Source organism: Macaca nemestrina, chromosome 15 (genome assembly GCF_043159975.1).
Source record: "Macaca nemestrina isolate mMacNem1 chromosome 15, mMacNem.hap1, whole genome shotgun sequence".
Classification (NCBI taxonomy): Eukaryota; Metazoa; Chordata; class Mammalia; order Primates; family Cercopithecidae; genus Macaca; species Macaca nemestrina.
In genome coordinates this window covers 28,395,403-28,420,431 of record NC_092139.1, presented here as the reverse complement: position 1 = coordinate 28,420,431, position 25,029 = coordinate 28,395,403, and the positions used below count along the sequence as shown (strand labels likewise).

Genomic DNA, 25,029 nt, shown 5'->3' with positions numbered 1-25,029 from the left:
GAGTGTGGTGGCGCCATCTTGGCTCACTGCAACTTCTACCTCCCGGATTCAAGTGATTCTCATGCCTCAGTCTTCCAAATAGCTGGGATTACAGGCATGTGCAGCCATGCCCAGCTAATTTTTTTGTATTCTTATAGTAGAGGCAGAGTTTTGGCATGTTGGTCAGGCTGGCCTCGAACTCTTAATCTCCAACTCCTGGCCTCAGCCTCCCAAAGCTGGGATGACAGGCATGAGCCACCACGCACAGCCTAAAATACTTATTTTTTTCATGTGTCCCAGAACTTAAAGTATAATAAAACAAATTTTTTAAGACTTATTTTTTTTTTTTAACTCTAAAGAAACATAGACCGGGTGCGGTGGCTCATGCCTGTAATCCTATGGGAGGCTGAGGTGGGCAGATCACCTGAGGTCGGGAGTTTGAGACCAGCCTGGCAAAACCCCATCTCTACAAAAATTACAAAAATTAGCTGGGCATGGTGATGTGCACCTGTAATCCCAGCTACTAGGGAGGCTGAGGCAGGAGAATTGCTTGAACCCGGGAGACAGAGGTTGCAGTGAGCCGAGATCACACCACTGCACTCCATCCTGGACAACAGAGCAAGACTGGCTCAAAAAAAAAAAAGAAAAGAAAGAAAGAAATGTAATAAAAAGTCCTCCTCCTACTCTTTCTTCCATCCACCCTGTTCCTGTTCCTAGTTTCTTGGGTACCGTTCCACTGATAGGCAAATACGAATAATATTCTTTTGCCCCCTCTTAGAGGATTGGTAGCCACATGCTGTAGCAGATGCTGTCTGTGCCCTGCCTCTACCACCTCAAGCTCAGTTAGGTATATGCCAACCACTTCCTTCTGGAAAAATCTGCATTTCTCCAGCTGAGGGCTCTCTTTCAACCTGCATTGGGAGGGTGGAAGTGCTGGGGTGTTCATTTCCCTAGGGGCAGCCCTCAGCCATCGCAGAAGGAAGTGGAGAATACCAACTCCCTCGCCCTTGCATGGGATAACTCTGAGATATGTGTTCTACCTGAAGTGTAGATGTGATAGTCCAATTTTGCATCACTATAAGAAATATCCGAGGCTGAGTAATGTATAAAGAAAAGAGCTTTAATTGGCTCACAGTTCTGCAAGCTATACAAGCATAGCTCCAGCATCTGCTTCTGTTGAGGGCCTCAGGAAGCTTCCAATCACGGCTGAAGGTGAATCCGTGGCAAGAGAGGGAGTGTGGGGGACAGGGGAGGTGCGTACCCTTTTAAACAACTGTATCTCTGGTGAACTACCAGAGTGAGAATTCACTCATCACCACGGTAATAGTGCTAAGCCATTCTTGAGGGATCCGCCCCCATGATCCAAACACTGCCACCAGACCCCACCTCCAACACAGGTGACCCCATTCCACATGAGATTTGGAGGGGACAGATATCCAAACCATATCAGCAGAGTTCCCAGCAGGGTTGAGCCTGGGTGTCACAGCGAGGTTGTGTAGCCTTCATTGGCTCTCCTTGTGTCCCCACCCCTACACTGTACTTCCTGGGTTCACCTCCCAAATAGATTCAAATTCTTTTTTTGTTTTGTTTTGTTTTTTGAGATGGAGTCTTGTTCTGTTGCCCAGGCTGGAGTGCAGTGGGATGATCTCGGCTCACTGCAACCTCCGCCTCCTGGGTTCAAGCAATTCTCCTGCCTCACCCTCCAAGCATCTGGGACTACAGGCATGCGCCACCATGCCCAGCTAATTTTTGTATTTTTAGTAGAAATGGGGTTTCACTATGTTGGCCAGGCTGGTCTCAAACTCATGACCTCAGGTGATCTACCCACCTCGGCCTCCCAAAGTACTAGGATTACAGATGTGAGTCACCGCTCCTGGCATTAGATTCAAATTCTTATCTAAGGATCTGCTTCTCAGAGAACCCAAATCAAGACAGATGCCCTAACCCTGTTCTGCCCCTCGCTATTTTCACAGTACCTTTGGAGAGCTTTCCGTGTCAGTACACTCAGTGCCGCCTTATTCTTTTTGACAGCTGCATAGCATTCCATAGTGTGCTAGGTGATCTTGTATCAGGTCTCCTCATGGACAGCCTTTTGGGATGTTTTCAGGCCTTTGCTAATACAAATAGTATGTCAGGAAACGCCCCACACACCCATCATTTCCCATATGCAGAAGGCAAGGCCGTTGGTAATTCCTAGAAGTGGAATTGCTGGCACCCATGGCCTTTGGGGTCTCCTCTATTTTGATGGCTGATGGCCTACAGTTTAAATCCAGAGTTCCTAGAGGGGCAGAGGGCATCAAGCCCTCCATGATCTGAGCCCAGGCATTTGCTTCCCTGTCCCCCTCAAAGCCCACGCCCACCACATGGACAGTTTGCTGTCCCCAGCGCTCCCTGAATCCCTCACCTTTGACCATGATTTTGTCTCTACTTATCCCTTTTTATGAAATGCTCTTCCCTGCACCTTTGTCTGTTGAAATCTTACTTGTCCTCAGAGATCTGGCAGAAATACCACCTCCTCCGGGGACCCTTCCTGGTGCCCCCCTGAGTATTAATCTCTCTCTTCACAGGACTGCACATCCTGGCTTCGACACTCTGGGATTTATCTTTATGTGTTATCCAAGTGCTGTGTGTATTTCTGCCTCCCTCCACTTGTCCACAAGCTCTTTAAGGGCTGGGACCATCTGAGTCACAGAGCAGGCTCCATAAATGTTGGAAGAATTGAATTAAATGTGCTGGCAATTGCTGCATTCTGACCATTTTGTTCTGCTGTTTGCCAGCATGACCTTCCAGGATGGTTCCCCAGTGGGGACCAGAAAGAAACGGGGCGAGGCAGGTGGCCTCCAGAATCCGCCTGCCCCGCAGTCAGAGCTCTGAGGCTGCAGGGCAGGGCAGCATGGACAGCCTTTGCACAGCCCTCCCCTGAGAGTCATCTCCCAGCCTGTCTGTTGGAGGAAGGTTTTGGTGAGCCCACAGTTAGAGGCTATGTTCCCTGAGCATGGACCAAGCTCAGGGTTCTGTGAGATGGTGACCAACTGAACATTGTCTCCTGAGAGCTGAGAAACAGCACAGGAAGCTCATTGGTGGCATGGGCTTTGGAGCCAAATTGACTGGGTTCAAATCCCAGCTCTGACACCTGTGTGATCTTGTATAAATCATCTCTCTGTGCCTCTGTTCTCTCTCTATAAAATGGGACCAGCAATGAAACCTCCTTCATAGGGCTGATTTGAGGATTCAAAAACATCATCCAAACAAAGTGCTTACGTGTATGTAGGAAGCACCTGATCAGTAAGCTCTGAAAAGGTCTTCATTCACAAGAGACAGGGTTTCGCCATGTTGGCCAGGATGGTCTCAAACTCCCCACCTCAGATGATCCACCCACCTCGGGCTCCCAAATTTTTGGGATTACAGGCATGAGCCACTGCACCCGGCCTTATTCCAGAACTCTTTCATCACCCCTAACAGAGACCTTGTACCCATTAAGTAGTCACTCCCCATTCCTCTGTCCTCCCAGCCCTTGGCAATTACTAATCCACTTTTTGTTCCTATCAATTTGCCTGTTCTGGACTTTTTTTTTTTTTTTTTTTTTTTGAGACAGTCTCACTGCGTTGCCCAGGTTGGAGTGCAGTGGCATGATCTCAGCTCACTGCAACCTCCACCTCCTGAGTTCAAGTGATTCTCCTGCCTCGGCCTCCCAAGTAGCTGGGACTACAGGCGCCCACGACCACGCCCGGCTAATTTTTTGCATTTTTAGTAGAGACAGGGTTTCACCGTGTTAGCCAGGGTGGTCTTGAGCTCCTGACCTTGTGATCCACCCTCCTCAGCCTCCCAAAGTGCTGGGATTACAGGCATGAGCCACCGTGACTGGCCTATTCTGGACATTTCATATAAATTGAGTCCTATCTTATGTGGCCTTTGCATCTGGCTTCTGTCAGTGAGCATGTTTTTGAGGTTCATTCCTGCTGAGGCGTGGATCAGAACTTCATTCCTTCTTACGGCAGAATTATATTCCATTGTATGGCAATACAACAGGGGAAGAGGTGGAGTGAGATTTGTATCCAAGTCAGGTAGGGTCTAAACCTGTTCCCTTCCGCCTTTAGGGATGCCTGGTTTACAAGCACTTTCCCATCCAGCTGGTCCCATTTGCCCTTCACGAGAGCCCCACACTGTTGGGATAGTCAGCTCCAGTTTCAAATGAAGAAAACTGAGATGAAAAAGGTGACTTGCCTGAGGTCACAAGGTAAGGTAGCCAGGTCCGGGGTCCCAGCCCTCACAAGTGCAACAACAAACACTGCTTGAAAACGGCAGCCAAGGGGGTGATCATGGTTTATCTGGATCCTGCTGGAATGGGAAGGGGGAAAGATGAATGCCTGTGCTGGTCCCCTTCCCAGCCCTATAGTTGTCCCATTGGTGACCTGGAGAGCCGTCTCTAGGGCTGATGGGTGCTCACCCTGCAGCTGTGGCCAGCTGTCCCCCACCAGCTCTTCTGCAAGGCCCCAGGAATGTCCATCCCAGGGTGTTTTTTGGTATTTATTCATCAGCAAAAAGTTGTTTCTGTTGACTAGCACTTCTGCCAAGCGTGGCCAGGCTGCTGATTCTCCAGCTTGAGTGTACAGAAAGCTCAGAGTCAGGAGAACTGAGCCCTTGGCAGCCTCCACCTGCTGTGTGACCTTGGGCAAGTGTCAGCCCCTGCCTGAGCCTGGTTAGCAAAGTGGAGCATGAGAGAGTTGGACCAGACACGACAGGTTTGGTGCTGAGTGACATCCCACAACTCATAGGCTTTAGAGAATATTCCATGGGGGCTCCAGAGGGCAGAGGTCCTGTTCCTGTCCCCATCCAGTTGCATGTAAGCCTCATGGGAAACACTGACATGCAGTAATCAAGTTCTAGGCCAGTGCTGCCTATGGAGAACCGTCTGTGCTGATGGCAGTGGTTTACATCTGCATTGTCCACAGGGTGGCCACTAGCCATTTGTGGCCACTGAGTACTTGAAATGTGACAAATGCAGCTGAAATTTTACATTTAATTCTATCTAAGTTTAATCATATGTCTAGAGCAGGTCTAGACAGTTGTGCTCTGGGAATACAAGGAGGGATGAGGGCCATGCAGAAAGAGCTCACAGCACAGAACATACCCAACCTTTGTTCGTTCAAAACCTCCAGAGAGGGCCAGGCACAGTGGCTCATGCCTATAATCCCAGCACTTTGAGAGGCCAAGGCAGGTGGATCACCTGAGGTCACGAGTTCGAGACCAGTCTGGCCAACATGGTGAAACCCCATCTCTACTAAAAATACAAAAATTAACCAGGCGTGATGGCACATGCCTGTAATCCCAGCTACCCAGGAGGCTGAGGCACGAAGATCACTTGAACCTGGAGGCAGAGGTTGTAGTGAGCCAAGGTTGTGCCACTGCACTCCAGCCTGGGTGACACAGTGAGACTCTGTCTCAAAAAACAAAAACAAAAACAAACAAAACAAACTCCAGAAACCTCCAGAGAGCACTGGCCTAGGAGTCCAGAGGTCTGGGTACAAATTGCAGCTGCCACCAGTATGCTGTGTGACTGGGCCAAATCTCAGTCCCTCTCTGAACTTCTAGATGGCTAAACAGAGACTGTGCCCAGTCCTGTCTGGCTCTGGAGCCCACCCTTCCTCTAGCACCCTGACCTCCTTGTGTAGGTGGGTCTCATTGTTAGGGATAGTAACAGCAATACTTGGGTATTTGCTGTATGCCAGCCACTGTGCTGAGAGCCATCTGTCTGTGTTAACTCATTGATCTCTCCCAACAACCCTTTGAGGACACTGGGGCTCAGGGAGGTTAGGTAAGTGGCTTAAGGTCACACAGCAAGTAAATATCAGCACCAGCATTCAAACTCAAGGAGGCTGGCTCCAGAGCCACATTCCCAGCCTCCATGCTGCATGCACACATACACTATCTGCAGGGGCGGGGTTGTACTCAACCTCCCTGTGGCCAACACATGGAGTGGCAGTGAAGCCCGGAATCTCAAGTGGTGGTCTCCAGGTGAGGCCTGGAGTTGGAGGGGAGGGGCCATTCATGATCATCATCAAGATCACCCTCTCATCCCCTCAACTCAGACTTTTACTAGGTGAGGGTGGGGGAACCTGATTCCCCAAGGGTTGAAGGGATCTTGGCTTGGGAGTCCAGGGAAGAAGCTCAGACCAGACTCATGTGCTTCACATCAGCCACAGACCTGTCTTCCTCTGCTGATGAGCATATAATTCATTAAGCCATGACTTTTATTTATTTTTATTTATTTATTTATTATTATTTTTGGAGATGGAGTCTCACATTGTCACCCAGGCTGGAGTGCAATGGCATGATCTTGGCTCACTGCAACCTCCACCTCCTGGGTTCAAGCAATTCTCCTGCCTCAGCCTCCCGACTAGCTGGGATTACAGGTGGGTGCCACTGTACCTGGATCATTTTTGTATTTTTAGTACAGATGGGGTTTCACCATGTTGGCCAGGCTGGTCTTGAACTCCTGACCTCAAGTGACCCGCCTGCCTTAGCCTCCCAAAGTGCTGGGGTTACAGGCGTGAGCCACCGTGCCTGGCCTAAACCATGACGTTTTTGAGAATGAAACAGCACTAACCATCGGGGACTCTGGGACAGTTGGTTGAACCTGGGCAAACCAGGATGTCTGTCACCCTCTCCGTGCACCACCATGTACAGCGGGCCAGCTCTGCACAGCATCATTGCTTCTGGCTCAGGGGGATACTTGGGTTAATCCGTGACTCCTCATACGGGAGCTCCCATCAGGGGGAGCCCAGAGGAGGCCTTACCCACCACTTTCAAGGTCAGGGAAGATTTCTTGGAGCAGGGCGTGTCTTCTCTGAGCTTCAAGGATATTAAGCAGGGAAAGACTTGGCTAAGGACAGAGTGTTTTTAGGAATGTTCTCAGGAACAGAAATACCAGCCCAGCCTGTGTGGGATTCAGACATGGAGAAGAAGCAAAAAAAGAGATGTGGAGAGACCTAGCCATCAACTCCCTTCTCTCCCATCGGGCAGCTGCAGCTCTCTAGCTCCCCTCCCTTTGAGGCTCTGTCCGTCTGACTGCCTCATTCATTGAACAAGTGTTTATTATGCACCTACTAGGTGCCGACTCCATGCTTAGCACCAGGGATAGAGTGGAAAATGAAACAGGTGCAGTCCCTCCCCTCTTGGAGCCCACAGAGCGCAGGAGGCACTAATCAAGAATGTGAGGAGCCAAGCAGGATAACGAGAGACCCCGATACAGGTCTGGAAAGCAATCAGGAAGGGTGTCAAGAGAGCGCAGTGGGAGGGAGGTGCCTTCTAGACACAGGAGTCTGGGGAGGCCTCTGAGGAGGTGACGTTTAATCAGGGATCTAAATCAATAGAAGCAGCCGAATATGTGAAGTGTTGACGGGTGGATGGAACAGGTGGATGGAACAGCATGGGCAAAGGCCCCATGGCAGGCAAGAACTGGGAGTGCTGGGGAGGTAACTAAGAAGGAGACTGGCATGGCTGGGGAGGGCTGAGCAGGCTGGAGTTTTGGGTTGTTTGTTTTTTTTGTTTTGTTTTGTTTGTTTTTGAGATAGGGTCTCACTCTGTTGCCCAGGCTGGAGCACAGTGGCACAATCACAGCTCACTGCAGCCTCAACCTCCCAGGCTCAAGCAATCTTCCCATCACAGCCTCCTAAGTCACTAGGACTACAGGTATACACCTCTACACCTGGCTAATTTTTTTTTTTTTTAAGACGGAGTCTCGCTCTGTCGCCCAGGCTGGAGTGCAGTGGCCAGATCTCAGCTCACTGCAAGCTCCGCCTCCCGGGTTTACGCCATTCTCCTGCCTCAGCCTCCCAAGTAGCTGGGACTACAGGCGCCCGCCACCTCGCCCGGCTAGTTTTTTTGTATTTTTTTTTTTTTTTTTTTTGGTAGAGATGGGGTTTCACCGTGTTAGCCAGGATGGTCTGGATCTCCTGACCTCGTGATCCATCCATCTCGGCCTCCCAAAGTGCCTGGGATTACAGGCTTGAGCCACCGCGTCCGGCTGGCTAATTTTTTTTTAATGTTTTGGAGAGACAAGGCCTCACTATACTGCCCAGACAGATCTCAAACTGCTGGGCTCAAGTGATCCTCCCATCTCGGTCTCCCACAGTGCTGTGATTACAAGCATGAGCTGCCATGCCCAGCCTGAGGCTGGAGTTCTGCCTGAGGTTGAGGGTAGACCTTGAAGCATTTTAGGGGAACTGAGTGAAGCGATCCCATTTGAAGTTTGGTGGGGTTTTTTTGGTTTTTGTTGTTGTTGTTTGAGATGAGGTTTTGCTCTTGTTGCCCAGGCTGGAGTACAGTGGCACAATCTCAGCTCACTGCAACCTCCACCTCCCAGGTTCAAGCGATTCTCCTGCCTCAGCCTCCTGAGTAGCTGGGATTACAGGTGCTTGCCACCATGCCTGGCTAATTTTTGTATTTTTAGTGGAGAGAGGTTTCACCATGTTGGCCAGGCTAGCTTCAAACTGACCTCAGGTCACTGACCTGAGCTGACCTCAGGTGATCCGCCACCTCGGCCTCCCAAAATGCTGGGATTACAGGCGTGAGCCAACGCGCCTGGCCTCATTTGGTTGTGTGTGTGTGTGTGTGTGCGCGGGCGTGTGTGACAGAGTCTCGCTCTTGTCGCCCAGGCTGGAGTGCAATGGTGAGATCTTGGCTCACTGTAACCTCCCTCCGCCTCCCGCGTTCCAGCAATTCTCCTGCCTCAGCCTCCCAAGTAGCTGGGATTAAGGCACTCACCTGACTAATTTTTTATTTTTAGAAGAGACAGGGTTTCACCACGTTGACCAGGCTAATCTCGAATTCCTGACCTCAAGTGATTCACCCACCTTGACCTCCCAAAGTGCTGGGATTACAGGTGTGAGCCGCCACGCCCGGCCCGTTTGGGGTTTTTGAAGGACAACCCTGGTTCCACCTCTGTAGTCCCTTTGCTCTGAGGGTCTAGAAGCCTTCAGTTCTTAGGTCTGTGTTTTCTTATCTTTTTGGTATCTACCACAGAAAGATAAGTGCTGTGTATGGAGCCCCTGTGACCCCCAGAGTCTCTGCTGAGGCTAGGCAGGTTTCCATGGGGGTGGGGTCACAGAGAGGCCAAGTAAGCAGCTCTGTCCCTACCAAGCGCCGAGCCCCTGAGGAGCTGTGGCATCCACATCCTGGGCCCTGTGTTCAGAGTTCACTGTCAGGATGGGCCCGGGAATGCACTTCTAATGGTTGTCTTCAAGTGGAGGAAGGACCTGAGGTGGGAGCAGTGTCGGTCACACATCCCCAGCAGCCATGTCCTGCTATCTTGTTGACCAAACAACTAGTTGATTGAATGTCATGCTTTTCAGACAGTTGCTATGGACACGGACTTAGGCTGGAAACAATTCAGACCTTGAATGCATCAGGATTATGGAGCTGTCTTAGATGGAAAGAATCCTGGAATCTCAACTCAGCTTGATGGGCAGGGCCATGGGATGTGGGCTTAAAGATCAGGCTCAGATTCATACCCAGCGCCACCCCCTCCTGGATATGGGGCCTAGAGAGGTGACTTTAGCCATTGAGCTGCTGTTGCTCCTCTAACATGGGTGGATTTGTGACCTATTTCTTTCTTTCTTTCTTTTTTCTTTTTTGAGATAGAGTCTCACTCTTGCCACCTAGGCTGGAGTGCAGTGGCAAAATCATGGCTCACTGTAGTCTCCACCTCCCAGACTCAAGCAATCCTCTCACCTCAGCCTCCTGAATAGCTGGGACTACAGCTGTGTGCCACCATACCCAGCTAATTTTCTCATGCTTTATTTTTGGTAGAGATGGGGTCTCGTTATGTTGCCCAGGCTGGTTTTGAACTCCTGGCCTCAAGTGATCTTCTTGCTCAGCCCAAAGTGCTGGGATTATAGGTGTGAGCCACTGCACTTCGTCCTCAGGGAACTATTTCTGCATAGTAAATCACCCCAAAACTTGGCCATGGTTTCCAACAATAAATATGTATCATCTCACAGAGCTTCTGGGGGTCAGGAATCGGGTAATGGCTCAGGGTCTTTCATGAGATGCAGTCAAGTTGTCAGCTGGGGCTGCTGCCATTTAACTAGGGCTGCAGGATCCCCTTCCAAGGTGGCTCACCCACAGGGCTGGCAAGTTAGTGCTGGCTGTTGGCAGGAGGCCTTAGTTCCTTCCACATGGCCCTCTCCTTAGGACTATTTGAGTGTCCTCACAACATGGTGGCTAACTTCTCCAAGGGAGCAAAGCAGAAGCTGCAGTGTCTTTCCTGACCTAGCCTCAGAGGTCACACTCAGTCATCTCCACAATATCCTATTGGTGACACCAGTCAAACCTGCTCATGTTGGGGGAGAGGGGTGTACACAAGGATGGGACTCCAGCAGGTGGGGACCACTGGGGTGTATCTTGGAGGCTGGCTGCCATGGTGGATGCAGCATTCCCAGCAGGAGGAGTTGTAGTGAGGATTAAATGAGCTCACATATGTGAAGCACCTGGTATACAATAAGCACTAATAAAGGATCACACACAGCTCTCCCCACTAGCCTGACTGGCTTGAGTGGAAAACGTAGCTGCCTCACTTACTACATCGTTTCTTGGCGTCCCCAAGGCCTTCCAACCACTCTTTCATTCAACACAATCTTCATGAACACCTACTATATCCAGGCCCCGTGCTGGATGCTGGCGACACAGTAGTGGCAGAGACACAGTCTGTCCTTGCTATCCCAGGCTGCTTCAGGCATACATCCGAGACAGCAGAGAGGGGCTGGCAGGCGAGGAGTGCTTTGGACGGTGTGGTCAGGGATCACCTCTCAGTGGAGGTAGCCTGTGAGCCAAGCCCTGAATGAAGTGAGGGGGCATTATGTGGACACAGGAGGGAAGAGCACTCCAGGCAGCTGGATCAGGCAGGGCAAAAGCAGGAGCAAACCATCCATGTCCGAAGGACAGAATGAAGACCCAAGGGAAGAGGGGCAGGAAATGAGGTTGGGAAAGCCAGAAGAAGACTGGTTTTTAGGCCAGGCACAGTGGCCCACACCTGTAATCCCAGCACTTTTAGAGGCCAAGGCGGGAGGATCACCTGAGCCCAGGAGTTCAAGACTGGCCTGGGTAACATGGGGAAACCTTGTCCCTACAAAAAAATACAAAAATTAGGCTGGGTGCAGTGGCTCATACCGGTAATCCTGGCACTTTGGGAGGCCGAGGCAGGCTGATCACCTGAGGTCGGGAGTTCAAGACCAGCCAGACCAACATGGAGAAACCTGGTCTCTACTAAAAATACAAAATTAGCCAGGCGTGGTGCTGCATGCCTGTAATCCCAGCTACTCCGGAGGCTGAGGCAGGAGAATCGCTTGAACCCGGGAGGTGGAGGTTGCAGTGAGCCAAGATTGTTCCATTGCACTCCAGCTTGGGCAACAAGAGCGAAAACTCTGTCTCAAGAAAAAAAAAAAAAAAAAGTAGTAGCTGTGCCTGGTGGTGCACAGCTATAGTCCCAGCTACCCAGGAGGCTGAGACCAGAGGATCTCTTGAGTGACATATGCCTTTAATCCCAGTTATTTGGGAGGCTGAGGCAGGAGAATCGCCTGAACCTGGCAAGCAGAGGTTGCAGTGAGCCAAGATCACACAACTGCACTCTGGCCTGGGGGACAGAGCAAAACTCTGCCTCAAAAAAAAAAAAAAAAAAAAAAAATAGGTTTTAGTCCAAGGGCCATGGGAGTCTTTGAAAGGATCTGAACAGCAGTCATCTGAGTGAGAGACAGTGAGGACTTGGCCCGGGGCAGGGCTGTGGAGGTGGAGTGGAGGAACTCCGGGGAGATGTGGAAGGGAGACTTGTTTTTAAAGTATGTGCTGCTGAATGGGATGCAGAGGAAGCGAAAGAGGAGTCAAGGGTACTTTCTGGTTTCTGACCTGAACAAGCAGGAGGGTGATGTTGTCATGAGTAGAATCGGGGCAGACTGTGGGTGGAGCAGGTCAGGGCGGGTGAGAGATCCAGTGTTCTATCTTGGACCTGTCAGACATCCAGGGCAAGATGTCAAGGAGGCAGTTAGAGATCCGAGTCTGGCGTCTGAGACAGAGATTGGGCGGAAGATGTAAATTCAGGAGTTGTCAGATAGGTGGTGTTTAAAGCCACATGTCAGGATGAGATCAGCAGGGGAGAGGGTGTGTTAGAGCAAGGCCAGGAGCACCCGGGTCCTCTAGCATTTAGATGTCAGAGGAGAGAAGTCAGCAAGAACTGGAGCAGGTATGAGAGATGTGGGTTGGGCACGGGAAGGGTGCCCAGAGACTCAGCCATGGTACAAGACAGCCAGCCACTGTCTACCTTCACCCCACCCCAGGAAGCAGCAAGGCCCTGGAGGCCCCCAGAGAATCCATCCTTCCCCTTCCACACATCGTCCCTTCAGAGGTCTAAGGCAGAGAATGTGTCCTCCGTGGACTGCTATGTGCACCCCCAGAATGTTCGGCCATTCCACCTCACTTCATTTCTGAGCCTTCATCATCCAACTCAGCGTTCAGCAGGACTACCCCTCCCTTCACTTAGACTCTCTACCTCTGTTCATGCCACCTTAGACAGAAGCAGGCTTTCTGGTAGTAGCAAATATGCAAGATATGAGTGGGGAATTGTAAGGGATCTGGGCTGGTTAAAGGGAAGGGCTGTGAAGAAAGGAAATGGGATTGGTAATGTCTGAAAAAGGGTTTAGGGTTAGATCAGTGAGGGACTTGATCGCCACACCAAGCAGTTTGGACTGAGGTGGGAAGAAGGATTCACAGAAGGTTCTGGCTTAAGGGAATGATGCAGTCAGGGGAGTTTTGTGTCAGAAAGAGCCATGCTGGGTTCTGTTCCTGGCCTTATCCCTAATTAGCTCTCCCATGCTCACAGGCCCACTCTGGCACCACGATGAGGTGAGCTAGGGCAGGGAGGTCCCACTCTGGCATGTGGGGGTGGTGGCTGCAGACACAGAGGCACTATGGAGCAGGGAGGTTCCCAGGGAGGCAGCAGCTTTGCTGGGCCCTCTGCGTTTCCATGAAGGCAATGAGGCTTATATTAATGAGCAGTAATTATGGGCACCCGGATGAGCCTAAGTATAACTCATTGAAAAAGGCAGCTTGAGGCAGCCAGCTGCTTCCCCCTGAAAGGTCAAGGCCTGCCTATTTTAAGACCTCCCCAAGGTGAGGATCCTGCCACCCTGGGTGTTGGGTGACTGAGGGCCTGGCACCCAGTGGGCCAGGAACCCTGACCAAGGGAGCTCAGAGGAGTCAGGGTGACCAGACGCTCAGACTGTCCTCATTCAAACCCCCCATTGCCTAGAGGAGGAAACCGAGGCATAGAAGGAGGAAGGGACCAGTTCAAGGTCATAGCAAATAAATAGCAGGGTTTGAATTTAAATCCAAGGGGTCAGGCGCAGTGCCTGTAATCCCAGCACTTTGGGAGGCTGAGGCAGGTGGATCACTTGAGGTCAGGAGTTCAAGACCAGCCTGGCCAATGGTGAAACCCCATCTTTACCAAAAATACAAAAATTAGCCAGACGTGGTGGCAGGCACCTGTAATCCCAGCTATTCGGGAGGCTGAGGCAGGAGAATTGCTTGAACTTGGGGGACAGAGGTTGCAGTGAGCCAAGATCACACTACTGAACTCCAGCCTGGGTGACAGAGCAAGACTCTGTCTCAAAAAAAAAAAAAAAAAAAAAAAAAAGATAGTATTTGAACACAGGTCCAACTACACGCAGTTTCCACCATGCTGTGCAGCATTCCTCACCTGGAAGCTTTGACCTGTCCCCAAGAAGCATAGTACAGTGAGGTGAGGAGGGGAACGGAGTGTGACTGATACTGATTGGGCATCGAAATGCCAGAGGCTTTCTATATGACATCACAGTTCAACCTTATTATAATTTTTAAAAGTAAGGATCATGGCCAGGCGCAGTGGCTCATGCCTATAATCCCAGCACTTTGGGAGGCCGAGGCGGGCGGATCATCTGAGGTCAGGAGTTCGAGACCAGCCTGGCCAACATGGAGAAACTCTGTCTCTACTAAAAATACAAAAAATTAGCTGGACACGGTGGCGCTCACCTGTAATCCCAGCTACTCGGGAGGCTGAGGCAGGGAGAATTGCTTGAACCCGGGAGGCAGAAGTTGCAGTGAGCCGAGATCATGCTGCTATACTCTAGCCTGAGCTACAGAGTGAGACTCTGTCTCAAAAAAAAAAAAAAAAAAAAGGAAAAAGGATCATTATCCCCATGTTATAGAAGAGGAAACTGAGGCTCAGGAGGAATGACTGAATCACCAAGTGTCCTGCAGTGAGGAGGGGAAGGAGTAGAATCCAGTTCTGCCCTAGCTCAGGTTAGCTTCCCAGGAAACAGACTCAGGTTTGCATGTCGAAGTTTCCTGGGAAATCACTTCGGAACACCTGTGACAGGTGAAGGGGATAGGATTGGGCAGAGGGAAGAGTCGAACCTTAACACAGCACAACAGAGGCCTCAGCGAATCCCATGGGGAGCTCTGGAACTGGGATGGCCCTTTAGGGTTGTTCTGAATTGGGGCAAGGGAGCCACACCTTGGTACCCAAACATTGACCAGTTATTGGATGCAGGGTGCCCCTGGGAAGGAGTGTAAGGACAGACTGTGGGTAGAGCAGGTCAGGGTGGGTGGGAGAATGAGTGCTGTATCTTGGACCTGTCAGACTTCCAGGGCAAGATGTCAAGGAGGCAGTTAGAGATCCAAGTCTGGCATCTTGGGTGAGGCACGTCCCTATGGCTGAGAGCAGCTCCTAGTGGGAACTTGGCTGTAAATTGTCAGCAGCCAATGCTTTTGGCAGCTGGGGTCGTGAGTGCCTCAGTGCAGGGGGGTCCTGGGTGGCCATCACAGCATCCACTGCACATCCATCTCCAGAGCCATTCTCATTCCTCTGCCCCCAGATGAGAACTAGCCCCTGCTCTCAGGAAAGTTACGGGCACATGGACTCCTGTTTTTTTGTTTGTTTTGGTTTGGGTTTTTTTGTTTTTTGTTTTTTGTTTTTTTGAGAGTCTTGCTCTGTCACTCAGGCTGGAGTGCAGTGACACAATCTCAGCTCACTGCAGCCTCCACCTCCCAGATTCAAGTGATTCTCCTGCCTCTGCCTCCCAAGTGGTTGGGATTACAGGTGCAAGCCACCACGTCTGGCTAACTGTTGTATTTTTAATAGAGATGGGGTTTCGCCATATTGGCCAGGGTGGTCTCGAACTCCTGACCTCAAGTAATCCACCCGCCTCAGCCTCCCAAAGTGCTGGGATTACAGGCGTGAGCCACCACGCCTGGCCTTACACTCCTTTTCTTTATGACGCTCACAGGCCAGGGGATGCTGGAGGAAGGGAGGCCATCAGTGCTAATGAGGAAGGAAAGAGTGAGTAAGTGGCCAGTCCTGGAAGAGGAGAAAAACACTACTGAAACCCCACAGGGACAGAATGGGAGAAAATATTTACAAACCATATATCTGTTAAGGGTTCAATATCTAGAGTATATATAAAGAATTCCTAGAGCTCAACAACAAAAATGACAAACAACCCAATTATAAAATGGGCAAAGGACTTAAATAGACATTTCTCCAAAGAAGATATACAAACAGCCAATAAGCACATGAAAAGATGCTCAACACCGTTAGTCATCAGGAAAATGCAAATCAAAGCCACAATGAGATACCAATTCACACCTACTAGGATGACTATAATTTTTTTAAAAAGGAAATAAGTTCTGGCAAGATCTGGGAAAATTGGAACCCCTGTACGTCGCTGGTGGGAACGTCACATGGTGCAGCTGCTATGGAAAACAGTTTGGTGGTTCCGCAAAAAGTTAAACATAGAGGCCGGGCACAGTGGCTCACGCCTGTAATCCCAGCACTTTGGGAGGCCGAGGCGGGCGGATGACGAGGTCAGGCGTTCAAGAACAGCCTGGCCAAATGGCGAAAACACGTCTCTACTAAAAATACAAAAAATAGCCAGGTGCCATGATGGGCACCTATAATCCCAGCTACTCGGGTTGCTGAGGCAAAAGAATGGCTTGAACCCAGGAGGCGGAGGTTGCAGTGAGCCAAGATCGTGCCTTTGCACTCCAGCCTGAGTGACAAGAGCAAGACTCCATCTCAAAAAAAAAAAAAAAAAAAAAAGTTAAACATAGAATTACTATGTGATCCAGCAATTCCACTTGGATATTAACCCAAAAGAATTGAAAAAAATTGAAAACAGAGACTGAAACAGATACTTGGATGCCATTGTTTGTAGCAATATTATTCACAATAGCCAAAAGGCAGAAATAACCGAAGTGTCCAGCCATAAAATGGAATGAAGTTCTGACACACGCTACAACATGGGTGAACTTAGAAAACAAACATTATGCTACATGAAATAGGTCAGACACAAAATGACAAATGTTATATGATTCCACATATTGGGAATATTTAGCATAGGCAAATTCAGAGAGACAGAAAGTAGGTTATATATTACCAGGGGCCGCCAGGCATGGGGCTCATGCCTGTAATCCCAGCACTTTGGGAGGCCAAGGCAGGCATTTCATTTGAAGTCAAGAGTCTGAGACCAGCCTGGCCAACATGGTGAAACGCATTCTCTACTAAACATACAAAAATTATCTGGATATGGTGGCATGCGCCTCTAATCCCAGCTACTTGGGAGGCTGAGGCATGAGAATCGCTTAAACCCAGGAGGCAGAGGTTGCAGTGAGCCAAGAGCACCACCGCACTCCAGCCTGGGTGACAGAGTGAGACTCTGAGACTGTCTCAAAAAAAATAAAGAAAATAAAATAAAAGAAATTACCAGGGGCTAGGAGAAGGAGGAGAAAAGAAGTTTTTGCTTAATGGGTACAGAGTTTCTGTTTGGGGTGATGGAAAGGTTTTGGAAATAGATCGTGGTGATGGTTACACAACATTGTGAGTGTCCATAATGCCACTGAATTGCACACTTAAAGATGGTTCAAATGGCAAATTTTATGTTACATGTATTTTACTACAATAAAAGTAAAACCTATGGGAAATAGGAAAATTTATAGATACAGATGGTATCTATGGCCTGTGGTTGTCAGAAGCTGGGAAGAGCGGAAAATAGGGAATGACTGCTTATTGAGGATGGGGTTTGCTTTTGGGGTTATGAAAATGTTTCAGGGCTGGGCATGGTGGCTCACACCTGTAATCCCAACACTGTGGGAGGCTGAGGCAGGAGCATTGCTTGAGCCCAGACCAGCCTGGGCAACATAGTGAGACTCCTGTCTGTACCAAAAAAAAAAAAAAGTTTTTTCTAATTAGCTGGGCATGTACCTGTTGTCTCAGCTACTCAAGAAGCTGAGGTGGGAGGACACTTGAGCCCAGGAGGTCAAAGCTGTGGTGAGCCATGATCACACCACTGCACTCTAGCCTGGGCAACAGAACGAGACCCTGTCTCGAAAGAAAGAGACTGGGTGCAGTGGCTCATGCCTGTAATCCCAACACTTTGGGAGGCCGAGGCGGGTGGATCACGAAGTCAGGAGTTAGAGACCAGCCTGGCCAACATACTGAAACCCCATCTCTACTAAAAAATACAAAAATTAGCTGGATGTGGTGGCATGAACCTGTAGTCCCAGCTACTCGGGAGGCTGAGGCAGGAGAATTGGTTGAACCCAGGAGGCAGAGGTTGCAGTGAACTGAGACCACGCCGTTGCACTCCAACCTGGGTGACAGAGTGAGACTCCATCAAAAGAAAGAAGAGAGAGAAAGGAAAGGAAAGGAAAGGAAAGGAAAGGAAAGGAAAGGAAAGGAAAGGAAAGGAAAGGAAAGGAGAAAGGAAAGGAGAAAGGAAAGGAGAAAGGAAAGGAGAAAGGAAAGGAGAAAGGAAAGGAGAAAGGAAAGGAGAAAGGAAAGGAGAAAAGAAAGGAAATATTTCAGAACTAGATGGAGGTAGTGATTACACAGCATTGTGAATTTACTAAATGTCACTAAATTGTACACTTTAAAATGACTAATTTTATGTTTCATTAATTTCTCCTCAATTTTTTTTAAAAAAGGACAAAAGGGCCGGGAGCAGTGGCTCACGCCTGTAATCCCAGCACTTTGAGAAGCCGAGGCAGGCAGATCATGAGGTCAGGAGATCGAGACCATCCTGGCTAACATGGTGAAACCCTGTCTCTACTAAAAGTAAAAAAAATTAGCCAGGCATGGTGGCGGGTGCCTGTAGTCCCAGCTACTTGGGAGGCTGAGGCAGGAGAATGGCGTGAACCCAGGAGGCGGAGCTTGCAGTGAGCCAAGATCGCGCCACTACACTCCAGCCTAGGCAATACAGCGAGACTCTGTCTCAAAAAAAAGAAAAAAGGACAAAAGAATGGGCACGGTGGCTTACACCTGTTATCCCAGCATTTTGGGAGGCCAAGGTGGGTGGATCACAGGAAGTCAGGAGTTCGAGACCAGCCTGGTCAACATGGTGAAAACCTGTCGCTACTACAAATACAAAAATTAGCGGGGCGTGGTGTTGCATACCTGTAATCCCAGCTACTAGGAAGGCTGAGGCACGAGAATCACTGGAACCCAGGAGGCAGAGGTTGCAGTGAGCTGAGACCGCCCCATTGCACTCCAGCCTGGGCGACAAGAGCGAGACACTGTGTCAAAAAATAAAAATAAGGCCAGGCGCGGTGGCTCACGCCTGTAATCTCAGCACTTTGGGAGGCCAAGGCAGGTGGATCACGAGGTCAGGAGATCGAGACCATCCTGGCTAAGACGGTGAAACCCCATCTGTACTAAAAATACAAAAAATTAGCTGGGCATGGTGGCGGGCGCCTGTAGTCCCAGCTACTTGGGAGGCTGAGGCAGGAGAATGGCGTGAACCTAGGAGGCAGAGCTTGCAGTGAGCCAAGATCGCGCCACTGCACCCAGCCTGGGTGACAGAGCGAGACTCCATCTCAAAAAATATAATAAAGTAAATTTAAAAAAATAAGAGAAAAAATTGGAAAAATAAAATCCATGATATGCAGCTAATAGGTACTCAGGAAAATATATAACTTTTCTGTGACACATTTATTAGAGTATAAGGAGATCAGAAAACAAATGAACTAAACTTATAACTCAAAAAGATGGAAAAGGTATTAGAATAAGAAAATGTGCTGAACCCAGCTTTAGCAGGGATGAGGGAGGGAGGCACCTTCCAAGGGGAGGGTTGAACCTCTAGGACTGTACTGTCAACCTGGCAGTCACTTGCCACATGTGCTATTTAAATTAATTAAATGATTTTTTTTTTGAGACGGAGTCTTGCTCTGTCGCCAGGCTGGATTTGCAGTGGTGCGATCTCGGCACACTGCAACCTCTGCCATTCTCCTGCCTCAGCCTCCCGAGTAGCTGGGACTACAGGCGCCCACCACCATGCCCAGCTAATTTTTTTGTATTTTTAGTAGAGAAGGGGTTTCACCATGTTGGCCAGGATGGTCTCGATCTCTTGACCTCCCAAAGTGCTAGGATTACAGGCGTGAGCCACCGTGCGTGGCCTAAACTTTTTAAAATACTAAAAATTCAGTTTCCCAGTTGCACTAGCTGCATGTCAAGTGCTCTGTGGCCCAGTGGCTACCATATTGGACAGCACAGATCTAGGGGAAGATGGACAAGAAACTAGAAAACAAGTAAACACATGAGAGTTTCCCAGAGCAGTGAGAGCTATGAAGAAGTCCTGAAGGGTGTGAGCTTGGCTAGCAGGTAGACAGCAAAAGATGAGGACAAGGCTGGAGAAGCTGATGGAGACTGGGCCATGCCAGGCCAGATGGACATCCACTCTTTGCTGAGGTCACGCCTGGTACTGTCCCATCCTCCTCACCCTCTGCCCCTCAGCTGGTGGATCCAGCCCCCACATTGTTCCCTTTCTTTGCACATCCTCCAGTTCAGCAGGGCCAGTGGGCTGGGTGGGGCCTGCATTAAGAGTCAAGAAGACCTGGGTTCCAGGCCTGGTTCCGTGTGACTTTGTGCTGTCTGATTCCCAGACTGGCGCACTTTGAATCATAGGATGTTCTAGTGGTCACAGTCTAAAACAGATTGCAGAGCTGCATTCTCTCTGGAAGCTCTAGGGGAGAATCCATCACTTTTTTTGAGACACAGTCTCACTTTGTTGCCCAGGCTGGTCTCAAACTCCTGGCCTCAAGCAATCCTCCTGCCTTGGCCTCCCAAAATGCTGGGATTACAGGTGTAAGCCACCGTGCCCAGCCACCTCTGCCGGCTTCTGAAGCCTGCCTGCATTCCTTGGCTCATGTCTCCACATCACTCTGATCTCTGCTTCTGTCAGCGCATCTCCTCTGACTCTGACCTTCCTATTTATTTATTTATGTATTTATTTTTGAGACAGAGTCTCACTCTGTTGCCCAGGATGGAGTGCAATGACACAATCTTGGCTCACTGCAACCTCCACCTCCAGGTTCAGGTGATTTTCCTGTCTCAGCCTCCCAAGTAGCTGGGATTACAGGCGCACGCCACCACGCCCAGTAATTTTTGTATTTTTAGTAGAGACGGGGTTTCACTATGTTGGCCGGGCTGGTCTCAAACTCCTGACCTCAAGTGATCTGCCCCACCTTGGCCTCCAAAAGTGCTAGGATTACGTTTACGTAAAGGTGTGAGCCACCATGCCTGGCCCATGCCTGTTTCTTTTCTTTTCTTTTTTCTTTTTCTTTTTTTTTTTTTTGAGACAGAGTCTCATTCTGTCGCCCAGGCTGGAGTGCAGTGGCACGACCTCAGCTCACTGCAAACTCTGCCTGCTGGATTCAAGTGAATCTCCAGCAGCCTCAGCCTCCCAAGTAGCTGGCATTACAAGCACATGCCATCACACCCAGCTAAGTTTTTGTATTTTTAATAGAGACAGGGTTTCACTGTGTTGGCCAGGGTGGTCTCAAACTCCCAATCTCAAGTGATCCACCTACCTTGGCCTCTGAAAGTGCTGGGATTACAGGTGTGAGCCACCATGCCAGCCCATGCCTGTTTCTTATAGGAACCGTGTGATTAGCTTGTGCCCATCAGGATAATTCATGATAGTCTCACCATCTCAAGATCCTTAATCACATTTGCAAAATAACCACACCTGCCAAGTTCCTTTTGACAGGGTAGTGTGCATATTTGGGGACCATTATTCTGCCCTCCATGCTTGATGTCAGCCAGAGCTTTTGTGCTATGACCTGACCCAGCCCCTCCGAGAGCCCTCCCTCTACAACCCTTGTCCTCACTTGCTCTGCTCCAGCCACACTGACTCTTTGCCAATCCTCAGCACACCAGGCTCAGGCCAGACCAAGTCTTGGGACTCCCACGTACAGGGCCGGTGGGGGCCGGGGGCTTAGAAACCTTGCCAACCTTTCTGCTCCATGGTAGACAGGAAGACTGAGGCCCAGGCCCAGACAAGGGAAGGGACTTACCTAAGTTTTGGACTAGTATTTCCAGGATGGTCCCATTTTACAGCAGGGGAAACTGAGGCACAGCAACTGCACCTAAGTGCCACCCTCTTGTGAGCCCTTGCCTTGTCCTGAGGATGTGCCCCCGTTATTGACTCTGAGAGCTCTATTCCAGGCTATCGTTGCTTCATCTCAATTGGAAATGATGGGCCTATGGGCTTGTTGGCCTCTTTGGTGTCTGAAGCCCTCAGCACCTGCCCAGCAGTCACACTTGGTAGACACTGGGTGAAGGGCAGAGCAGGTTTTTGCAGAGGGCTTACATTTGACATAGGAATTCCTCTGTTAAAGAGTTGGACGGTACTGCCCTCAGACCTGGATGAGATGGGCCTTGCCCTGGGTCCTGCTTTTTGGAAGGCCTCTCTAGCCAGGCACAGTGGCCCTCAGGTATAACCCCAGCACTTTGGGAGACCAAGGCTGGAGGATCGCTTGATCCCAGGAGGCCAAGGCTGCAGTGAGCTGTGACCTTGTCGCAAAAAAAAAAAAAAAAAAAAAAAAAAAAAAGCCAGTCATGGTGGCTCACGCCTGTAATCTTAGCACTTTGCGAGGCCAAGGCGGGCAGATCACTTGAGGTCAGGAGTTCGAGACCAGCCTGGCCAACATGGTGAAACCTTGTCTCTACTAAAAATACAAAAATTAGCCGTGCATGGTGGTGTGCGCCTGTAATCCCAGCTACTGGGCAGGCTGAGGCAGGAGAATCACTTGAACCTGGGAAGACGGAGGTTGCAGTGAGCCGAGATCGCACCACTACACTCCAGCCTGCGTAACAGAGTGACTCTGTCTCTAAAAAAAAAAAAAAAAAAAAAAAAAAAAAATCCTCTCTGGCCCTCTAAAAACCCCTGTTTTTCCCCATAAGGCAAGGAGAGTTCAGGAGTCCTGGGGACATGCCCACCAGCAGACTGTATTCCCCCATAGACCACCCTGGATACTGGGCACCCTGGGATTCCCTGCTAAAATGACCCAAGCCTGCCTCCAGAGCCAGCACAGGGTCCTCCCATGGGAGGTGGACCCTGCTACAGGGACCATCCTGGGGTTCCAGGATGACTGTTTGGGGGCCTGTGGACAGAGCTAGGAGATGTGGGCTGGGGTATTTGCATCCATGTGGCCCCTCGGGGTGAGGGACAGAGTCAGAAACGGAAAGAGTGGAGGATGGGCAGCCCACCACTCATATTCCATCATGGAATTCAGAGGAGACCCAGAACTCTGAGTCGGAGCCTGGCTTTCCAGGTTGTTTTGAAGATACAGTCCTCAAGCTAGAAGAATGGAAGATGTTGTGTTTGTCTGATAGTCGGTAGCTTGAGTTGTAACTTTTATTTACACACAGAGTACGTGGGCCTCAGTGTGTACTCCTGTCTTCAGGCCCACAACATGGAGGACTGGCTTCAGAGATCCTCCCAGCCTGGCGATCTGGATCTGACCTTCCTGGCACCCCTCCCCCAAATCCAGCTGACCAGCTGACCGCTTTCTGTCTTCTCTCCCCAGGATAGCTGCCGCCCGGGAGAGGCGACCCGGGCGCCCTGCTAGGGTGACAGCCCCTGCCCTCGGCCCGGGATCATGAAAGGCCTCGGTGACAGCCGCCCCCGCCACCTCTCCGACAGCCTAGACCCACCCCACGAGCCCCTGTTTGCAGGGACCGACCGCAACCCCTACCTGCTGTCGCCCACGGAGGCCTTCGCCCGCGAGGCCCGCTTCCCCGGGCAGAACACCCTGCCGGGGGATGGCCTCTTTCCCCTCAACAACCAGCTGCCCCCGCCCAGCAGCACCTTTCCCCGCATCCACTACAACTCCCACTTCGAGGTGCCAGAGGAGAGCCCCTTCCCCAGCCATGCTCAGGCCACCAAGATCAACCGGCTGCCCGCCAACCTCCTGGACCAGTTTGAGAAGCAGCTGCCCATCCATCGTGATGGCTTCAGCACCCTCCAGTTCCCCCGTGGTGAGGCCAAGGCCCGTGGTGAGAGCCCTGGCCGCATCCGCCACCTGGTCCACTCAGTCCAGCGGCTTTTCTTCACCAAGGCACCCTCACTGGAGGGCACAGCGGGCAAGGTCGGTGGCAATGGCAGCAAGAAGGGTGGCATGGAGGACGGCAAGGGCCGGAGGGCCAAAAGCAAGGAGCGGGCCAAGGCTGGGGAGCCCAAACGGCGCAGCCGCTCCAACATCTCAGGCTGGTGGAGCTCCGATGACAACTTGGACGGCGAGGCCGGCGCCTTCCGCAGCAGTGGCCCAGCCTCCGGGCTGATGACACTAGGCCGCCAGGCAGAACGCAGCCAGCCACGCTACTTCATGCACGCCTACAACACCATCAGTGGGCACATGCTCAAAGCCACCAAGAACAACACTACCGAGCTGACCGCCCCACCACCCCCGCCCGCACCCCCAGCCACCTGCCCCAGCCTTGGGGTGGGCACTGACACCAACTACGTCAAACGAGGCTCCTGGTCCACTCTGACACTCAGCCACGCCCACGAGGTCTGCCAGAAGACCTCGGCCACCTTGGATAAGAGCCTGCTCAAGTCCAAATCCTGCCACCAGGGTCTAGCCTACCATTACCTGCAGGTGGGTCTCTGCCAGGGTCAGGGGTGGGGTGAGGGCTCTGGGAATGACACCAGTTTTGAGGCCTAGCTGTACCACAGATTCACTTTGCAAGTCACTTCATTCTGGGCCTCTGTGGCTCAACTATAAAATGGGTGGCCCAGTGGTACCTGCTAATCAGGGAGTCCTTCCACTGGTCATGCTCTCAAAAGAGATTAATTAGGGCCTTTCTGAGCCCAGCCCTGAGCAGGGACTAAAATATGTTCCTGCCCTTTAGAAGACAAATCTGGAAGTTGTGCCATCCCAACCCCCTCACAGAACCAATTGCATGGCCTTCTAATTGCCAGCCTCTGCCTGCCATCCCTATCAGACTGATAGCTGTTTGAGGACAGGGATCACATCTGATACAGCCATGTGTCCCCAAGGCCCAGGACGGGGTCTGGCATGCAGGAAGTGCTCAGGAAATGTAAGTGAGGGAGGGGGTAGATGGACAGATGGACAGTTAAATGAACAGAGTCAGAAATAAAGAAGACACAGTCCCAAAGATTAGGATACTGGGAAAGACATGAACGGTCATGTCAGTGTCAGCAGAGTGTCATGGGGATCAGTACCAAGAACTGCAGGGACCCAGGGGGTCCTAACCCAGCTTGGGGGAATAGCCGCCTTCTTTCAAATGCTCACACTGATTCAGGCACTTGCTGTGCATCAAGGCCACATGGCTTGAAAGTGGCAGAAGGCTGAGACATCACTGTGGCTGCACATTTCCAAGTGGCTCTCAAGGCGGGTAGAACAAGGGGCTGTGAACTGAATGGCTCCCCAGGGCAAAACCAGGCTGTGGGTGGAAATTACAGAAAGCAGATTTTAGGTGGAAGGAGGCGCTTCTGTAGGTAGTGAGCGCCTCATCTCAGGGGAATGCAAGTGCAGGCCTGGCCAGCCCTTGGGAACTCTAATGAGTCTTTTGTGTTTTTTTAGACAGTTTCATTTTTGTTGCCCAGGCTGGAATGCAGTGGCGCCATCTCAGCTCACTGCAATCTCTGCCTCCCGGGTTCAAGCAATTCTCCTGCCTCAGCCTCCCAAGTAGCTGGGATTACAGGCACCTACCACCATGCCTCG

At 50.7% G+C, this 25,029-nt stretch overlaps 1 protein-coding gene across 5 annotated transcripts in view; it reads left to right on the top strand.

Annotated features, from left to right (window-relative positions):
• The window catches only part of LOC105496296 (DLG associated protein 4), a 234,076-nt gene that overhangs the window by 107,146 nt on the left and 101,901 nt on the right, over window positions 1–25,029 (top strand). For all 5 annotated transcript variants that reach the window (XM_011766607.2, XM_011766608.3, XM_011766606.3 and 2 more), the window contains one exon: window positions 22,870–23,940. In XM_011766607.2, the coding sequence (XP_011764909.2) occupies window positions 22,942–23,940 (999 nt within the window). In that variant the 5' untranslated portion in view covers window positions 22,870–22,941. The remainder of the gene's footprint in view (window positions 1–22,869; window positions 23,941–25,029) is intronic.